This window comes from Aspergillus candidus (genome assembly GCF_002847045.1).
Source record: "Aspergillus candidus strain CBS 102.13 unplaced genomic scaffold BDW47scaffold_44, whole genome shotgun sequence".
Taxonomy (NCBI): Eukaryota; Fungi; Ascomycota; class Eurotiomycetes; order Eurotiales; family Aspergillaceae; genus Aspergillus; species Aspergillus candidus.
In genome coordinates, this window is record NW_020194049.1 from 136,803 (window position 1) to 153,229 (window position 16,427).

The 16,427-nt window shown below is 54.6% G+C and overlaps 8 protein-coding genes across 8 annotated transcripts; 5 read left to right on the forward strand and 3 right to left on the reverse strand.

Moving 5' to 3' along the window:
* Positions 1 to 126: 126 nt before the first annotated feature.
* On the forward strand, positions 127 to 1,433 carry BDW47DRAFT_119413 (uncharacterized protein; the record flags this gene model as incomplete). The annotated part of the gene is made up of 5 exons (XM_024815348.1): positions 127 to 210; positions 301 to 509; positions 558 to 679; positions 729 to 1,148; positions 1,204 to 1,433. The coding sequence occupies 5 exons, from the start codon at positions 127 to 129 to the stop codon at positions 1,431 to 1,433; spliced, it is 1,065 nt and encodes a 354-aa protein (XP_024669627.1).
* A 1,092-nt stretch (positions 1,434 to 2,525) lies between these two features.
* aclA (putative ATP citrate lyase subunit (Acl)) lies at positions 2,526 to 4,740 on the reverse strand. The gene is made up of 2 exons (XM_024813645.1): positions 3,944 to 4,740; positions 2,526 to 3,879 (listed from the first exon to the last, which is right to left on the reverse strand). The coding sequence occupies exons 1-2, from the start codon at positions 4,382 to 4,384 to the stop codon at positions 2,866 to 2,868; spliced, it is 1,455 nt and encodes a 484-aa protein (XP_024669628.1). The 5' UTR covers positions 4,385 to 4,740; the 3' UTR covers positions 2,526 to 2,865.
* A 1,226-nt stretch (positions 4,741 to 5,966) lies between these two features.
* BDW47DRAFT_110132 (putative ATP citrate lyase, subunit 1) lies at positions 5,967 to 8,706 on the forward strand. The gene is made up of 6 exons (XM_024813646.1): positions 5,967 to 6,178; positions 6,244 to 6,391; positions 6,449 to 6,565; positions 6,616 to 6,805; positions 6,861 to 7,956; positions 8,012 to 8,706. Exons 2-6 carry the CDS (start codon positions 6,249 to 6,251, stop codon positions 8,437 to 8,439), a joined length of 1,974 nt encoding a protein of 657 aa, XP_024669629.1. The 5' UTR covers positions 5,967 to 6,178; positions 6,244 to 6,248; the 3' UTR covers positions 8,440 to 8,706.
* Positions 8,707 to 9,552: 846 nt separating this feature from the next.
* On the forward strand, positions 9,553 to 10,261 carry BDW47DRAFT_128008 (Rpp14/Pop5 family protein; the record flags this gene model as incomplete). The annotated part of the gene is made up of 2 exons (XM_024816794.1): positions 9,553 to 9,805; positions 9,909 to 10,261. The coding sequence occupies 2 exons, from the start codon at positions 9,553 to 9,555 to the stop codon at positions 10,259 to 10,261; spliced, it is 606 nt and encodes a 201-aa protein (XP_024669630.1).
* A 93-nt stretch (positions 10,262 to 10,354) lies between these two features.
* Positions 10,355 to 11,575, reverse strand: BDW47DRAFT_110135 (GTPase GPN2). Its single transcript, XM_024813647.1, has 3 exons — positions 11,240 to 11,575; positions 11,075 to 11,175; positions 10,355 to 11,017 (listed from the first exon to the last, which is right to left on the reverse strand). The coding sequence occupies exons 1-3, from the start codon at positions 11,526 to 11,528 to the stop codon at positions 10,361 to 10,363; spliced, it is 1,047 nt and encodes a 348-aa protein (XP_024669631.1). The 5' UTR covers positions 11,529 to 11,575; the 3' UTR covers positions 10,355 to 10,360.
* A 145-nt stretch (positions 11,576 to 11,720) lies between these two features.
* On the forward strand, positions 11,721 to 12,994 carry BDW47DRAFT_110137 (WD40 repeat domain-containing protein). The gene is made up of 3 exons (XM_024813648.1): positions 11,721 to 11,775; positions 11,826 to 12,081; positions 12,154 to 12,994. The coding sequence occupies exons 1-3, from the start codon at positions 11,766 to 11,768 to the stop codon at positions 12,944 to 12,946; spliced, it is 1,059 nt and encodes a 352-aa protein (XP_024669632.1). The 5' UTR covers positions 11,721 to 11,765; the 3' UTR covers positions 12,947 to 12,994.
* A 91-nt stretch (positions 12,995 to 13,085) lies between these two features.
* On the reverse strand, positions 13,086 to 14,328 carry BDW47DRAFT_110138 (ribose-5-phosphate isomerase RKI1). Its single transcript, XM_024813649.1, has 2 exons — positions 13,610 to 14,328; positions 13,086 to 13,550 (listed from the first exon to the last, which is right to left on the reverse strand). Exons 1-2 carry the CDS (start codon positions 13,986 to 13,988, stop codon positions 13,111 to 13,113), a joined length of 819 nt encoding a protein of 272 aa, XP_024669633.1. The 5' UTR covers positions 13,989 to 14,328; the 3' UTR covers positions 13,086 to 13,110.
* Positions 14,329 to 14,558: 230 nt separating this feature from the next.
* On the forward strand, positions 14,559 to 16,421 carry BDW47DRAFT_110139 (NEDD8-activating enzyme E1 regulatory subunit). Its single transcript, XM_024813650.1, has 2 exons — positions 14,559 to 15,059; positions 15,113 to 16,421. The coding sequence occupies exons 1-2, from the start codon at positions 14,685 to 14,687 to the stop codon at positions 16,412 to 16,414; spliced, it is 1,677 nt and encodes a 558-aa protein (XP_024669634.1). The 5' UTR covers positions 14,559 to 14,684; the 3' UTR covers positions 16,415 to 16,421.
* The last annotated feature ends 6 nt before the right edge of the window (positions 16,422 to 16,427 follow it).

Here is a 16,427-nt window from a genome sequence, read left to right on the forward strand (position 1 = left end):
ATGTAAACAGCCAGTCCAGTGGACATGAAAGCGTCGACGGCTTCCGCTGATGACCTGCCATTCACCAGACCTCCCCTCTTTTCCCTCACAATGACTCTACGCTCTCTCTGAACACCACTTCACAACATGGATTTCTATCTTCGTTGCAACTCCCTCACATGCCGCTCTCAACTCAAGGAGAGAGCCGTTGTCACCACCTGCTCGTACGACGTCTAACCACCTTGTCCTATCTCTTATTTCCCTACTCTAAGCTGACTGCATCCGTGGTCTAGACACATCTTCTGTCTCCAATGCGCTGAGAATCTCGGACTCTCTCGTCCTAACGCGGGCGAACGTCGCTGTCCAGCATGTCAAGCCATCCTAATCAACCCAGACGACGCAGTAGCGACCATCCTGAACCCAACGGAGGATTACAAAACGAGCGTCCTCAGCGGACTCGATCCGAACACCATCATGGAGTGTGCGGGGAGAGCCTTGCTGTTCTGGACATACCAATCGAGCCAGGAGATGTGCGACTCTTTGACTCCAGACACAGGACGTCTACTGACGGACGGCAGTTTCTACCAGGAATTCCTCGGAAAGACGCTCACGGAGAAATACACGAATCTCAACACGCAAATGGATAAAGTTGTTCATAACGCGAACACGGAAATTGCAACTCTACAGGCTAGTCTATCAGGTATACTCCGCCATCTCGAATACCAAGTATCTCCACTAAGTAGCATCAGACATGCAGGACACGCACGAGCAGCTGGGGAAGAAAAACCAAGAACTCGCCGACCTCTACCGCGAAAAGTGCAAGAAGTTCACACAGATCACAAACCTCTACAATCTGCTCAAGACGCGCGCGATGCGGTCTCAAATGCAGACCGCTGCGTCAGAATCGGTTTCCCAAGCGTTGAGGACGCTGGCGCCGCCTCCCCAGGTTCAACCACACAACACGCTGCCTCCATTATCGGCAGCGGTCACAGGGCCTCCGCCCCAGACACCCTCTTCGCGTCAGCAGAGCGCGTTTCCGGTTGACACGGATGGCGTAGAGCAACTCCACCGGCACCAGCGGAGTGGGACGGGGAGCTCTCGGGGGACGAAGCGGAGGGCGGCTGTCAGTGCTATGGCTCCGCCCAGTCGTCCGGTGGGAGCGGTTAGAAGTACATTTTATCCGGTCTCCAATGTTATGTGATGATATGGACTAACGTTTATTAGCTGAAATGCCCCAGGCTACGCCGCAACACCGAACGCGCCTTACGGGACCCCCTCGCTCGTCACGTCCTTCGACGGGACTGTCGCAGTTACCGCAGGACAGAGTCATGTACGAACGGTTCCAAGGGGATACAGGCGTGGATCATCGGGTATGCAATGGCGGGGGTAGTATACATGCTCCTCCTGATCCGAGGGAGGGGTCTGGGATGAGGATGTATTTCGACAGACTGTAGTATAGGGAGTGACAGGAGGCATTAAACCGAGATCATACGAGACGCGACTTTCATGTTCCTTTGATTGTTGATGCTTAAGAGACGCTAAGGTGGAAATATATACGATATCTTCAACCATATAATAGCCAGTGCAACATGTCAAATATCACTGAACAATATAGTATCCCAGAACAAAGAATCTTTTCCAGAACAGGATAATATTATACACCCAAATGCCTTTCGAAAGGCCTCAGAACCCAACAACAGGTAATATTAGAGTAGTAGATAGTCGACTAGGATATCTACCATTCCGCATAGATGCAACATCCATTCACCCGACGGAATTACTCCGCCCTCACTTTTTCCACTTTTTTCCACAACAACAATTCAACTCAAAGAACGCATACTGGGAAAAGCCACGAACCTTGAATTCTGCGATCGCATAAGACATATCAGACATATTCCAGTTTATCTGGTAAGTGGATTATATGGTTGTTGAAGTAAATCCCACTCCATAATACTACTCGGCGCGTAGCCAATATCAAGCGCCCATTCACCACCTTACCTTCGCGGAAAAGATCTGGATCAAACCAGGTCGTCATATCCAGCAACAAACAGCAGCACCTCAGATATCAAATAACACAAGCTTATCTTGAAGATAAATAAATCAATAGATAAAGGAAGAAGTCTAGGGCCCACCCCCACCGATCCCCCGCTCCAATCCCCAATCAATCCCCAATCACCCCCGATCCCCAATCTCGGACGTGCGGAAGTCCCCAGCACGACAAACTAACGACTCTTCCATCTCTCCGAGACCACCACCACCATCCAATCCACCACGTCGGTGCTCAGATCGCAAATGACACTTACTTTAATTTAGTTTATTTGGATCAAGATCCGATCGGGCGTTTGACAGCTTGTGTGGAGTCTGTGGGTTGGTTTGTTAGTGGTAATTTATTTGATGCTTATTTGGACGTTTCCTTTCCTATCTTTTGAGGCTATACTGTACTAGACTTCCCTCCCCCCCTGGGGAAGATGTCACGTACTATATATTGACTACCTGCGTATCTCATCATTCAATGCACTTTACGGCAATAATCAAGAAATAATTGCAAGATAATCTATACCTCTATTTTTACCGACGATGTATGGTCCAAACCTATTAGACACTGGTAGATACTAGATTGACGCTGATCTAAACCCGATCTAAAGTCCATCCCTACCGCATGCCTCTTCTAAGTCAAGGCAGTCTCGCTAATATCGTCTCTTCGGCATCCCTGCTCCAGTAGGGTAAAAATCAAACAAAATAAAGAAAACCCGTGTCATGCCATGCGTTCAGAAAATTCAACACAAAAAAGATCACAAAAGAAAAAAAAGGACAAAAAAAGAAGAAGGAAAAAAAAAGGAAGAAGATTAAATTAAGTAAATGGAAGAAATCTCATGGGCAATTCGTTTAGGCACCAAACTCCTTGATGTCGGTCTTCTTGCCGCACAGCGCCAGCGGCACGATGCCGCTGACGTGCATCTCGGGCCCGAAGACGTGCATCTTGAGACCCAGCTCCTCGCCCACGGCCTTGATGTTCTTGAGACCCTCCTGGTAGTTGGGACCCGCACGACGCACCCAGATCTGGACGTTGTGCTCGTTCAGGACGGGGGCCACCTCGCGCAGGGCGCGGATGACGCCCTTGAAGGTCGAGGCGACGTTGGTGAAGTTGGCGATACCACCGCCGATGAAGAGGACCTTGCCGTCGGGGTGCATGGGGGCCCGCAGCATCAGGTCGAGGATGGTGTGGGCGTAGTTGTAGGTCTGGGTCTCGGTGGGCGCGCCCGAGTACTCGCCGTAGTTGGCGAGCTCGCTGACGAAGCCGGCCGAGGCGATGGCGTCGGCGTAGACGACCGAGGCACCACCGCCGGCCACGAGGGTCCAGACACGGCCGCTGGCGTTGAGGACGGTCAGCTTGAGGGAGGCGCCGGTCTTGGCGTCCATGTCGGAGATGAACTTCTCCTCCTTGGTCAGCTCACGGCCGAAGGGAGCGGGGAACTCCATGGGGGGGCCGGCGTCGATGTTGACCTTGTTGTCCTTGGGGGCGGCGGTGATGCCCAGGCTGGCGGGGGCGCGGGCGACGGCCCACTTGGTACCGCACTCGAACTCGGCGGTCTGGTCCAGTTTGGCCGCGAGATCGAGGAAGTGGACCTCGGCGGAGGTGGCATCGGCGTTGGGGATGACCACGAGGGGGTTGATCTCCAGGTAGGTGAACTGGCAGTCAACGTAGACGGCGTAGAGGCGGGTGATGAAGTCGACGAGGACGTTGTGGAGACCCTGGGGCACCTTGTTGAGCAGGGCCGCGGCGATCTCATCGTTGGAGGGGTAGTTCTTCAGGTTGACGGGGACGAGCAGCTTCTCGGCCTTGGCGTCGACATCACCGACGTCGACACCACCTTCGTGGGTGAAGAGGATCCAGTCACCCTGTATTTGTTAGATACCATCTACCAGTAAACATGGATGTAGAAGGGAGACATGATATTCTTACCTCACGCACTGAGTTGATGTTGATGTAGTATTCGGTCTCCTGGGGGTGGGGGACGAAAGGCTCGACGAGGAATTGGCGCAGGACACCGGTGATGGACTCGACCTGGACGTCTTTGGCGGCGCGAGCCTCAATCCATTCCCGGGCCTCGGCCCAGGTCTTGTTGAGGGCGAGCAGACCGCTCTTCCCACGGCGCTTGATCAATTGATCGGGTTTGGCGACGAACTTGGAGCCGGGGACGAGGAGCCACGGGTAGGTGACCTCGGCCTGGTCGAGGATATCCTTGACGGCGGCATCTTCGGGGAAGTAGAGGGAGGCCAGGCGAGAGGGAGGGTTGTGGGTGGTAGGAGCGGGGAGAGGGGAGGGCTTGATGACGGGGGCGCGAGTGAGGTGATAGTTGAGGATGGCCTTGCCATCAGCCTCGAGGATAGATTTGGCGGACATGATGTGGGTGAATGATCTGAATGGATAGATAGATAGGTAGTATCAAGGAACCTCAAGGAGAGAATGAAACGAGGGAGAGGTAGAGGAAAGAGGAGAAGGATATGGAGCGAGAGATGGAGAGAGAGGGAGATGGGAGAAGATGAGGAGAGCAGAGAAGAAAAGGCCGAACAGAAACTGGATAGGCGGAGTTGGGTATGTATTATGGATGGTATTGGTATTTTATTCAGAAGAGAAGATAAATAAACATACTAAATCATAACACGAAGAGGGGCAAATGGGGCGGTACCTGGATTACCCGTTTTCCTTATCGGTATTACATGTTACGGTAGAGAAGGATATTCATTACCGTATATTATTCCTCCTTTTAATTAATCCCTCGTATATTGGGAGAGAGAAGAAAAAGAAGACAGGAGATCTTCCATCCAATTCCATCCGTCCACCATGATCATTCCAAGGGTTAGACCAAAGGACTCAAAATACACGGTAGAAGAGAGCATGAACTCCACCGAGTTGTTGAGATGGGTGGGGACTGGAGTGGGGACGGATGGGGAATCGGTGGGACTCCCACCCGAAACTGTCATCAAGTTTATTTTCCTCCGTCCGGTTGGGATGCGATCATCCTCTATTTCGGTCCGCAGTATCGGCCCTACGCTGTAGACTGAATACTGTTTCCTCCTTTTTCTCTTTCTTCTTTTTCTTGGCCCAGGGGTCGGATCCTGTAGTATCTGGTCTAGGACGGGGTACGGAGTACTCCGTACCTGGGTAAGATATAGATCTCTAGTAAGAGCTGATGTCAGATATTCCGGGATACACCTTCTCGTCACCCAACTACTCGTCGGGAGTTCGTCTCCCACCCATCAGTCAATTGAATCAATACATGGAATCTTCCATCTGCCACGTAATCCCATGGAATTGGATGTTGATGTGGAAGTCGGTGAGCCACAAGCTGTTCGATCAGGCATCTAGTATGATGTGGGCTCCACCGCCTTTCGCCCCACATCCACCTCCTACTCTACACTTTACTCTCCAGTATACCAAGTATGTACTATGTAGTACTTTTCATGTCTAGAGTTTACTGAGTAGAATCCGATTTGATCCAAAAAAATAAAAAGATACCCTTCTAATCCCGAGAGCATGAAATGTTGAGAAGCCGGTTGACCCGGCTGGTGATGGTGAAGGAACCATGGACCCAAAACCAAGGGAGACCAGATTCCCCACATCGGGCCATACGGTCACAATACCGAATCTGGAGGGATCAGAGCTACGATGTACAATCCATCACTTTCCCTTCTTCACTCCGGAAGTCGCTCGAGAGCGAGATTCGGGTGGGAAAGATCAGGGAATGGAGAGGAAGAATCGGAAATAGGAGGGAAGAGGATGATGGGCATGTCTCCGATATCGTTCACGGTGTGGTTGGTGATTTCAGATTGATTATTCTATAATTATTCCAACAGACTATAATTTTTTTTAAAATAGAAGGAAATAAATAAAATCGTTGTATTATATTATCTTATCGTGTATTCTGGTATTCTTCCCCCTCTCTTCTTCTCGTTCTTTTCTCTCTTCTTTTTATTCCGTTTCTTTTTCCCTCATCACTTTCACCTCCATTTCCTCTCTTCCTCCTTCTCTTCTTCCTCTCTCTCTCTCGCTTCTCCCATCTAATCTCTCCCTCCGGTCCACGTCTCTTCCTTGGACCTCTCCCCCACTCTCACCTTTCTTATACCCTCTCCCCCCCCCCATTTACCTCCCTTCTGTCCTCCCATCTCCATTGTTCTTCCTGGGAGCTCCCTACAGGTATGTACTCCACGAAGCTCTCACCTCCATCCCCTCAGGACACCGACTGATATATCTCTGTTCAGTCACCATGCCTGCCTCTGCTCCCCTCGTGAGCACCGCCAATGGCGGCTCCAACGCCAACGACAACATCACTCGCTTTGATCCCCCCAGCCGTGTCCGCTCCCCTCAGGGCGCCGCTCTCTTCCACAACAAGACCCGATGCTTTGTATAGTGAGTCTACCAATCCCCTTGGCCCATCATTCCAGATCGACTGACTGACTCGACCAGTGGCATGCAACCCAAGGCCGTCCAGGGTATGCTCGACTTTGACTTCATCTGCAAGCGCTCCACCCCCTCCGTCGCCGGCATCATCTACACGTTCGGTGGTCAGTTCGTCAGCAAGATGTACGTCTCCCTCCCATCAGCTTGCAAACTTGTTGCTAATAGCAAAACAGGTACTGGGGCACCAGTGAGACCCTCCTGCCCGTCTACCAGGATGTCTCCAAGGCCATGGCCAAGCACCCCGACGTCGACACCGTCGTCAACTTTGCCTCCTCCCGTTCCGTCTACAGCTCCACCATGGAGCTGATGCAATGCCCCCAGATCCGCTCCATTGCCATCATCGCCGAGGGTGTTCCCGAACGCGTAAGTAAACCTTATCTCAGACCGCACGTGGAGGCACGTGAGCTGACTTGTCTAGCGTGCTCGTGAGATCATGGTGACTGCCAAGGAAAAGGGCATCACCATCATTGGCCCCGCCACCGTCGGTGGGATCAAGCCCGGTGCCTTCAAGATCGGTAACACCGGTGGCATGATGGACAACATCGTCGCCTCCAAGCTCTACCGTCGCGGCTCCGTCGGCTACGTCTCCAAGTCCGGTGGCATGTCCAACGAGTTGAACAACATCATCTCCCAGAACACCGACGGCGTCTACGAGGGTATCGCCATCGGTGGTGACCGCTACCCCGGTACCACCTTCATCGACCACCTGCTGCGCTACCAGGCCGAGTCCGAGTGCAAGATCCTCGTCCTCCTGGGTGAGGTCGGCGGTGTTGAGGAGTACCGCGTCATCGAGGCCGTCCAGAACGGCATCATCACCAAGCCCATCGTCGCCTGGGCCATCGGCACCTGCGCCAGCATGTTCAAGACCGAGGTCCAGTTCGGCCACGCCGGCGCCTCGGCCAACTCCCAGCTGGAGACCGCCGTCGCCAAGAACAAGGCCATGCGCGACGCCGGCATCCACGTCCCCGACACCTTCGAGGACTTGCCCGAGGTGCTCAAGCAGGTCTACGACGCCGAGGTCCAGAAGGGCGCCATCAAGCCCCAGCCCGAGCCCGTGGTCCCCAAGATCCCCATCGACTACTCCTGGGCCCAGGAGCTGGGTCTCGTCCGCAAGCCCGCCGCCTTCATCTCCACCATCTCCGACGACCGTGGCCAGGAGCTGCTCTACGCCGGCATGCCCATCTCCGATGTCTTCCGCGAGGACATCGGCATCGGTGGTGTCATGTCCCTGCTGTGGTTCCGCCGCCGTCTGCCCCGCTACGCCAGCAAGTTCCTCGAGATGGTGCTCATGCTCACGGCCGACCACGGTCCTGCCGTCTCCGGGGCCATGAACACCATCATCACTACCCGTGCCGGCAAGGACCTCATCAGCGCCCTCGTCTCCGGTCTGCTGACCATCGGTTCGCGGTTCGGTGGTGCCCTCGACGGTGCCGCCGAGGAGTTCACCAAGGCCTTTGACAAGGGCCTGAGCCCGCGTGACTTTGTCGACGGCATGCGCAAGGAGAACAAGCTGAGTATGTTCCTCTTCTCCACTACGCTCTGATAGATGAGTGACGCTAATTTTCTTAGTTCCCGGTATTGGTCACCGTGTCAAGTCCCGCAACAACCCTGATCTCCGTGTCGAGCTTGTCAAGGAGTTTGTCAAGAAGAACTTCCCCGCTACCAAGCTGCTCGACTACGCCATTGCCGTTGAGACCGTCACCACCTCCAAGAAGGACAACCTGATCCTCAACGTGGACGGGTGCGTCGCCGTCTGCTTCGTGGATCTCATGCGCAACTGTGGTGCCTTCTCTCCCGACGAGGTCGAGGACTACATGCGCATGGGTGTCCTCAACGGCCTCTTCGTGCTGGGTCGCAGCATCGGTCTGATTGCCCATTACCTGGATCAGAAGCGTCTGCGGACTGGTCTGTACCGTCACCCGTGGGATGACATCACCTACCTGCTGCCCGCTCTCCAGAAGGGTGGCTCCGAGGGCCGTGTCGAGGTCAACATCTAATTTTCTACACCGTTTAATATCTCTTCTTAATCCTCCCTTTTTCCATGATCGACATCCCCTGGAATGGCCAGTGTGGGACACTTTTTGACGTTGGAGTTATGACTGGTTGCGTTGCATCTGTTTTTTTTTTTTTCGAATCTTCTTTTTTCCTTCTAAAGTCACGTCCGCTGATCGAGATGATGAATTATCAGCGCAGTGGCGCTCGACGTTAGATGTTAGACTTAGCATGACGACCAGAATTACGTTTAATTATCGGATTTGAGCAAAGCCAACTGTATAGTAGTGCGAGGGACTCTCCTTGTACTCGTAGTCATAAGAATGCCCACCACACCGGCCCAGCTGGGTCTGTCACACCCTGGATTGGCTCCGCGGGCAAATCCCTGTCTTGCTCACCTGTTCGGTATCTCAACCGTACAACCCGTCATCCAATACACTTTTGACCTGTTCAACCACTGACATGTTAAGAGCAAGAGCAATGTTTTCCAGGTTAAATCCATTGGTCACCTGGCATCCCACCACCAACCACAGTCGCTGCATGGCTAGTACCCAAGCTGCCCAAATCACCCCAACACATCTCATCGAAGAGGAGACCCTCCCATTCTACAAACCGGACCAGTTTTATCCCGTCCACATTGGCGAGCTCCTTCACTCAAGATACAAAGTTAACGGCTAACTAGGATTCGGGGCTTATTCAACCGTATGGCTATGCCATGATCAGCGGGGCGAGAAGAGCCCTCCTTACGACTGACCACTTAACACATATTGATTGGTTGTAGTAATCGCCCCGTCCACTGGTTTGGTCCGAGTGATGTTTGCAGATCATGTTAATCTTGAAGCTGGCCAAATTGTGCTTATAGTATGACTGGTATTGACCTTTCCTAGAAACAACAGGGTTGTGGGCCACTGCACATTGTACTGGTTGAGATGCTAGTTAGTATGGGGAGTTGGAGATACCAACTGATTTTATCGGATCTCCGCACCTTATCTTATCGCACGTGCGCTCCACCCCCCAAAAAAAGTCAACCAGTCAGCAGCTAGACCTCACCTCCCACCACTCTCCAAACCAACTGCTCTGAAATAAACCGTTCTTATCCAACCACACAGAACCTGAAAATGGTCCGCGTCAAACACCGCTACCTCCTCGTCGAAATCCTCTACCCAGAGCCCGCCTCCTGGGCCGCCACCAAACCGCCCAGCAAAGCGGGCTCGACCGCGCAGACCCAAGCGCAGCTGCGCATCCACTCGCCCACCTCCGACGCGTTAACCCCGAGCGTGTTGGCCCGGATGCTGAGGGAGGAAGTCGATAATATGTTTGGGGACTGGGGTGTTGGGCGATTGGGCGGTGGCAATGCCGGGGGTGTTAGTGGTTCGTTCTCATTTTCTTATCTTTTTTTTTTTTGTTTACCCCCACACGCATATATGCGGTATTGAGCCGGACAGGATTAAGGCTAATTGTATCTTGTGTACAGTGAAATATCTCTCCCCCGCTACATCAACAGCCATCGTGCGGTGTCCTCGGGCGTCATTCCGGCTTGTCTGGACGGCACTGTCTTACATGTCTCGTGTGCCGGAGATCGGGGCCCCGAAGGGAGCTCGAGGCGCGGTTCTTTCTCGCCCGTGCGTTTTCCGCGTGGTCAAGGTGTCGGGGACGATGCGCAGGGCGGAGGAGGAGGCGATTCGGCGGGCGAGGAGGGAGACGTTGCGGTTGAGGGGCGTGGATGAGCAGGGTGTTTTGGGGGGGTTGGTTGGGGAGTTGGCGGGGGTTGACGATGTGATGGACGATGATGAGGATGGCGATGTTGGGATGGAGAGTGATGATTGAGTGTTTGTGTTGTGGGTGGCCGGATCTATGTCTACTGGCATTCGGTCGTCTTTCCTTTGTTGAGATACCCCGTTATATTATTATATGTACAATGCAATGTCATGATTTTCGTACAACTTTCACCCCGCTATCCGGTAGCGGACCTTGCGGCATATCCTCGTCGAAGTCCTCGTCACCTGGTCCCGCACCATCGCCGCCGGCAGCCTCCTCCCGTGCCTTGGCTTCTTCCTGCAGTCCTCGCAACTCATGATCGTCATATTCATCCTTCGCATCCAGCCAGCGCTCCTGGACGTCCCGCACGTCCATCGTCCCCAGTCCCTCGCGCACAGCCACCTGCCACACCGTGTCGTTGGCGCCCTCCGCCGGCCCAAACACGTACCCGCTAGCGCGGTCAATGACCCTTAACAGACTCATCATGCTCTTCTTGTCTTCCACAGCGAGGGTCTCGAAGCTCACGAGCCCAAACTCCTCCACCAGGTCAATGATAGCATGGTTGAGGGGGCCGAACTTGGTGTGCGCCAGACGCGACGATTCGGCTTCCAGATGCGGCAGGAGATAGTTGAGATCTTGCACCTCGGTGTAGAAGTCTAGGTTGAAGGGGAGCGGGGAGTAGTTGGTTAGGTTGTCGATCTTGGTGAGGACGTTGAGGTGCGGGAGGTCCATTTGGAGCATGGCGCGGAGGGAGAGGAGGAGAGCGGAGATGTACATGGATGGGAGGGTGAGGTTGTAGGAGTCGATGAGGTGTATTACGACGAGCTGTAGTAGACACCCTGTTAGCAGGAGGGATGCTTGGAGGGGGATGCGGAGACTAACTCTATATCCAAGTTTCTGGAGCTTGAAGAAGATATTTCGTAGGGACGAGTGATGCGTGAAGAGCTCTACCTGACCAGGGCAGTCAAACAGGATATAGTCGTCTATACCACAGCGCAATCAAGATTAGCACGCGTTGACAGATGGGATACAGAGTGCGATTCCTACCACCCAGCTCTTTTAACCCCTCCTCCAGCCAGTCAAAGTTCTGCTCCACCTCCTCCACCGCGTACAGAACCCCCCCATTCGGCCCTAGCCGGTCTTCACTCATGACATCCTCCAGCGTGACGAGGTCGCGGACGTCCAGCGCACACGGATATGAAGTCTGATCGTTAGCGGGGTCCAGATTGACGACGGAGCATTTGCGGCCGATGGCGCCGAGAAACTGGTGCATTCCATTGCAGTAGGTGGATTTCCCTGCCCCCGGGGGTCCGATGACCAGTTGCGCAAACGGCATGATGACACGGCAGATCTCCAGATAAAGCCTGTAGAGCCTTTGTTCACGCGAAGTGGGATGATTTTTTCTTAGTCCAGACAATGACGATATCGGATCTGGCGGGGAGAAAGTGGCAGGGCGGTGACGGGCGGCAGGAAAGGACCCAAGCTTTGAGCGTCGTCGGGACGATCGATCAACAACGCTGCAACTTCTCGACTCTCTACTCGTCTTTGCCACTTGCACATTTTGGAATTGACCATGGCGACTAGTATGTGCTGCGCTTCCGCTGAGTCTGACAGGGTGTGCTGATTCTTCTAGATCAATTCACGCTTGCGTCTCCGCCGACCGATGCGATCTCCGCGCTGAAATTCTCCCCCGAACCCGAGTCCACACGAGTGGTGGTGTCGTCGTGGGACAAGAATGTATACCTTTACGAGCTGCGCGATGAGAATGGGAATATAGGGGAGGGGAAGATGCTGCAGAAGTTCGAGCACCGCGCCCCGGTGCTGGACGTGTGCTTTGGCGCGAACGAAGATGAGATCTACACCGCGGGACTAGATTGGGATGTCAGAAGGTAACACTTGGATCCTCAGGACTTTGGGTTTCTCTCCCGGTTTGTGTTGGCGATGGAACTAATGCCTATCAGGATCGACTTAACATCATCTACCCAAACCGTCATCAGCAGCCACGACGCCGGAGTCCGCAGCGTTGTCTACAGCAAGGAACATAATATGGTAGTCTCGGCCTCGTGGGACTCGACGTTACACGTGCACATCATTGGGGAGAACATTTCCGCCCCGGCCGTCGTACCCCTCCCGTCGAAGCCCTTTTCCATGTCCCTGAGCCCTACGAAGCTGGTCGTCGCCATGGCGTCGCGCTCGCTGCACATCTACGACCTGAAGGCGCTGGCCATGCTGGCCAGCCAAGCAGAGGCTGGAAAGAAACTCGAAGTTGAGCCGTGGCAGCGGAGGGAGAGCAGCTTGAAGTTCATGACGCGCTCGGTGGCGTGCATGCCCGACGACGCGGGGTACGCCTCCTCGAGCATCGAGGGCCGAGTGGCGGTCGAGTGGTTCGACCCGTCGGCAGAGTCGCAGGCCCGGAAGTACGCCTTCAAGTGCCACCGACAGACGGCGGACGACGTCGACGTGGTGTACCCCGTCAATGCGCTGGCGTTCCACCCGGTATTCGGGACGTTTGCATCTGGCGGTGGGGACGGCGTTGTAGCTCTGTGGGATGGGATCGCGAAGCGGAGAATCCGGCAGTACCAGAAGTACCCGGCGAGCGTGGCGGCGTTGTGTTTCAGCGGGAACGGGAAGTACCTGGCCATCGCGATCAGCCCTGGGTTTGAGGATGGGAAGGACGAGGTCGCCGAGGGAACGGTGCGGATTTTCGTGCGTGAACTGGGCCCCACAGAAGCTCGGGGGAAAGGCCCCAAATAAACGTGCATGGATTTTTACGACACCCTGAATATAATTCTCATGACTCTACGCATTCCCGGAAGTATACACTTGTAGATGGAGTAATCTCACGAAGACAAACACGAATTGGTAAAATGGTGTATCATTTATATATGAGACTTTTCAAGATGCTCGAAGACAGTCCCCTAAGCCTTCCTGACCGATACAGAGCCGTCGGGCATCCCGAAGTAGGCAGCGATGGGCTTCTGGCCACCAATGCCACCCTCGGCCTGGGCCTGGGGACCGGTCACGCCGGAGAAGATACCGACCTCCAACACACCGGGGATCTGCTTGATCGCTTTGGCGAGGACGTCCACCTCCCAGACACCGCCCTTGCCGCTGCCATCCTTGCCGCCCTCGACATCCGCCTTGGTGAGCAAGTTGGTGGGGAACGGCGCATCGACGATGAAGAGGCCGTTGTCTGTCTTCAGGGGGCCGTGCTTGCCGGGGGACTCATCGCGGACCTTGGGATCCACGGCGCCCAGTCGCTTCAGAGCCGCGAGAACGCGGTTGGCCGCGAAGGGGGCGACCTCAACGGGGATGTATTTCCAGGCAGTCAGAAGACGGGACTGGAGCTTGCGGGAGTCTGCCATGTCTAGTCAGCGTGTGCTCATAAAAATATTCAAGCTCAACAGAATAACTCACCAGCAACCACGACGAATTCCTTAGCCTGGAGAGCCACGATCTTCTCCTGGAAGAGACAGGCACCACCGCCCTTGATCAGGTTGAGTTCGTCATCGACCTCGTCAGCGCCGTCAAAAGCGACATCGAGGACTGCATCCTCGGGGAAGCCGTCAAACTCGACGGCAGTCAATCCGGCGTCGGTGATGAGCTTCTTGGACTGGAAGCCCGTGGGGACGTATTTGGTCATGGTCGTGTCGACGCCGGACTTCTTGATGGCCTCGACGACGTAGGCAATGGTCGAGCCGCTGCCAATGCCGATGATCTTGGCATCCTTGGGGTAGTGGTTGTCAAAGGCGGCCTTACCGGCGGCGCGCTTTGCGTCTTCGATGGAGTTGGACATTGTGGATTGGAAACGAGCCGAGGGACGGCGGATGACCGGAGGTGAGTGTAGACGGGGATGAGAGCGTAGAGGGAATGACAGGAAAGACCTAGACGACAGACAGGAAGCTGAGAATCTGACGGACAAGGTCAGTCTAACTTTTTTTCAGATATTATTAGGGTTTATTAGATCGCAAGAAGTATCCAGCGGGGCTGTCAAAAATTCTTGGGCAAGCGGGCCATCGGCGCCCACCGGAGGGGAACGGGGGACCCTAGAAGAAGTGGGGGAGGAGGGGCTCTCTGAGGCTGAGGAATACACCTCCGGAACTAAATGCAACGAAGAGACCTATTATTCGTTCACTTACAAGGATAGTCCACTCGTGGTGACGATCAACCGCATACCTGGGGAGCAGATGTTGCGCGACAGGATCGATGCCGTCATCGTCATCTGTCGCGATCCCCGCGCTGCGTCCTCAGGCAGCGAACAGCACGCACGGACCAGGTGTTATCACGTGATGGGATGTCCAGCTTGGTGCCTGAGGATGGATATCAGTTGGTCTGATGTCCATACTCTCTCCTCCTGTCAACTACACACCATTCATCAATCCTGGAGATTCTACAGTCCGGTCTGGTGAGATAGACGCTGGTCTTCTACTCGCCGACCTCCTCCTGTCTACCCCTCATTCTTCCCCTCAGCTCAACCCCACCAAACCCCCAGATGGCGGACGCCTTCCCCCAGGCCCTGGCGGGGCCTTCCTCAAAGGAGAGGAAGTACGACCGACAGCTTCGTCTATGGGCCGCCAGTGGACAGCAGTCTCTGGAGGAATCCCGCGTGCTACTTGTCAATTCGGATGGTCCGTGGGGCAAGCAGAGCACCGGAGTCACAGGCGTAGTCGGCGTCGAGACGTTGAAGAACCTCGTACTTCCGGGAATTGGAGGCTTCACCATTGTTGATCCTGCGATGGTGACCGAACCTGATCTCGGATTGAATTTCTTCCTGGAAGAGGACAGTCTAGGCAAGTCTCGGGCAGAGGAAACGTGTCGCTTGCTACGGGAACTGAACCCGGACGTAGAGGGAAGCTCTCATGCAAAGGTACGTATTGACAACTTGATTGTCGTTGTAGATCGACGCTCACCTGTGAATAGCCGATAGCAGAGATCGTGAAAGAAGATCCAGACTTCATTTCGCGACATCAGCTGGTGTTGATCTCAGGCCCCATCCAACGGTCTTCACTAAACATGCTCTGCACCGCCGCGAAAGACAACGGCATCCCTGTCCTGTACACGCGGTCTGTTGGCTTCACGTCGACTTTCTCATTACAGCTCCCGGATGTCTTCCCCATAGTGGAGACACACCCCGACCCCGAAACCACCCAGGATTTGCGACTGCTCAACCCCTGGACGGAGCTGGACATGGCTGGGGCGCGCGTAATGAATCTAGAGAGCCTAGACGATCATGAGCACGGTCACGTCCCGTACATCCTCCTCCTTCTCCACTACCTGCAAAAGTGGAAGCAATTGCACAATGGTGCCGTTCCATCTAACTACAAGGAGAAGACCGAATTCCGAGATATGGTGCGGTCAGGCGCACGAACGAACAATCCAGAAGGCGGGGAAGAAAACTTTGACGAGGCTGTGGCGGCAGTATTGAAGTCCCTGAATCCGTTCAGCCTGCGCAGTTCCCTCCGCGAGATATTCGAAATGGACGAATGCAAGAACCTGCGACAAGACTCGGCCGAGTTCTGGATCATTGCAGCGGCGATCCACGACTTTTACAAGAAAGATAACCTGCTCCCCTTGTCGGGCTCATTGCCGGATATGAAAGCCCAGTCGGCAGACTACATTGCACTCCAGAACATCTACAAAACGAAAGCACGAAAGGACATCGAAGAGGTCGTGGGACTCGTCCGATCGATCGAAGCCCGGCTCGGTCCACGCCCAGTTGAGATTTCCGAGAAGGATATCGAAATCTTCTGCAAGAACGCCTCCCACGTCAAGGTCATCCACGGCCGAAACATCCCCCGGCTCGACGGCGACGCGCGGACCACAAAGATCATCAAAAACAACCTGACCAATTCCGACTCCATCATCCCGCTGTTCCTCGCCTTCCAGATCCTCGACGACATCGTGACAGACATCCAACAAGGCAATGCCCCGGACGAGTCCCTGGACGACGACGCCGTGTGGAACACCCACATCGACCGCGCCATCGGGGTGATCACCAGCGACAGCCCCGCTGACGTTGACGAGGAGGCGCGCGAGCGGATCGTGCAAGCAACACAGGAGCTCCGGCGGACGGAAGGCGGAGAGCTTCACAACACCTCGGCTCTAACGGGTGGACTGGTCGCGCAGGAGGCGCTCAAGGTGATCACGAGGCAGTACGTGCCGCTGGACAACACGTGTATCTTTGATGGTGTGCGCAGCCGCAGCGAGATGTTCAAGTTGTGAGATTACCACGAGA

What these genes read in the sequence shown, in the direction of transcription:
- BDW47DRAFT_110137 (XM_024813648.1), top strand. An exon ending in CTAGATTGGGATGTCAGAAG is followed by an intron (nt 12,082 to 12,153) that starts GTAACACTTGGA and finishes AATGCCTATCAG; the next exon opens with GATCGACTTAACATCATCTA.
- aclA (XM_024813645.1), bottom strand. Translation starts at nt 4,384, where the DNA reads ATGTCCGCCAAATCTATCCTCGAGGCTGATGGCAAGGCCATCCTCAAC. An exon ending in ACATCAACTCAGTGCGTGAG is followed by an intron (nt 3,880 to 3,943) that starts GTAAGAATATCA and finishes TAACAAATACAG; the next exon opens with GGTGACTGGATCCTCTTCAC.
- BDW47DRAFT_110138 (XM_024813649.1), bottom strand. Translation starts at nt 13,988, where the DNA reads ATGTCCAACTCCATCGAAGACGCAAAGCGCGCCGCCGGTAAGGCCGCC. An exon ending in GGAATTCGTCGTGGTTGCTG is followed by an intron (nt 13,551 to 13,609) that starts GTGAGTTATTCT and finishes TAGACATGGCAG; the next exon opens with ACTCCCGCAAGCTCCAGTCC.
- BDW47DRAFT_110135 (XM_024813647.1), bottom strand. Translation starts at nt 11,528, where the DNA reads ATGCCGTTTGCGCAACTGGTCATCGGACCCCCGGGGGCAGGGAAATCC. An exon ending in GGGGTTAAAAGAGCTGGGTG is followed by an intron (nt 11,176 to 11,239) that starts GTAGGAATCGCA and finishes GCTGTGGTATAG; the next exon opens with ACGACTATATCCTGTTTGAC. An exon ending in TCCAGAAACTTGGATATAGA is followed by an intron (nt 11,018 to 11,074) that starts GTTAGTCTCCGC and finishes TGTCTACTACAG; the next exon opens with CTCGTCGTAATACACCTCAT.
- BDW47DRAFT_110132 (XM_024813646.1), top strand. Translation starts at nt 6,249, where the DNA reads ATGCCTGCCTCTGCTCCCCTCGTGAGCACCGCCAATGGCGGCTCCAAC. An exon ending in AAGACCCGATGCTTTGTATA is followed by an intron (nt 6,392 to 6,448) that starts GTGAGTCTACCA and finishes TGACTCGACCAG; the next exon opens with TGGCATGCAACCCAAGGCCG. An exon ending in GCGCAAGGAGAACAAGCTGA is followed by an intron (nt 7,957 to 8,011) that starts GTATGTTCCTCT and finishes TAATTTTCTTAG; the next exon opens with TTCCCGGTATTGGTCACCGT.
- BDW47DRAFT_110139 (XM_024813650.1), top strand. Translation starts at nt 14,685, where the DNA reads ATGGCGGACGCCTTCCCCCAGGCCCTGGCGGGGCCTTCCTCAAAGGAG. An exon ending in AGGGAAGCTCTCATGCAAAG is followed by an intron (nt 15,060 to 15,112) that starts GTACGTATTGAC and finishes ACCTGTGAATAG; the next exon opens with CCGATAGCAGAGATCGTGAA.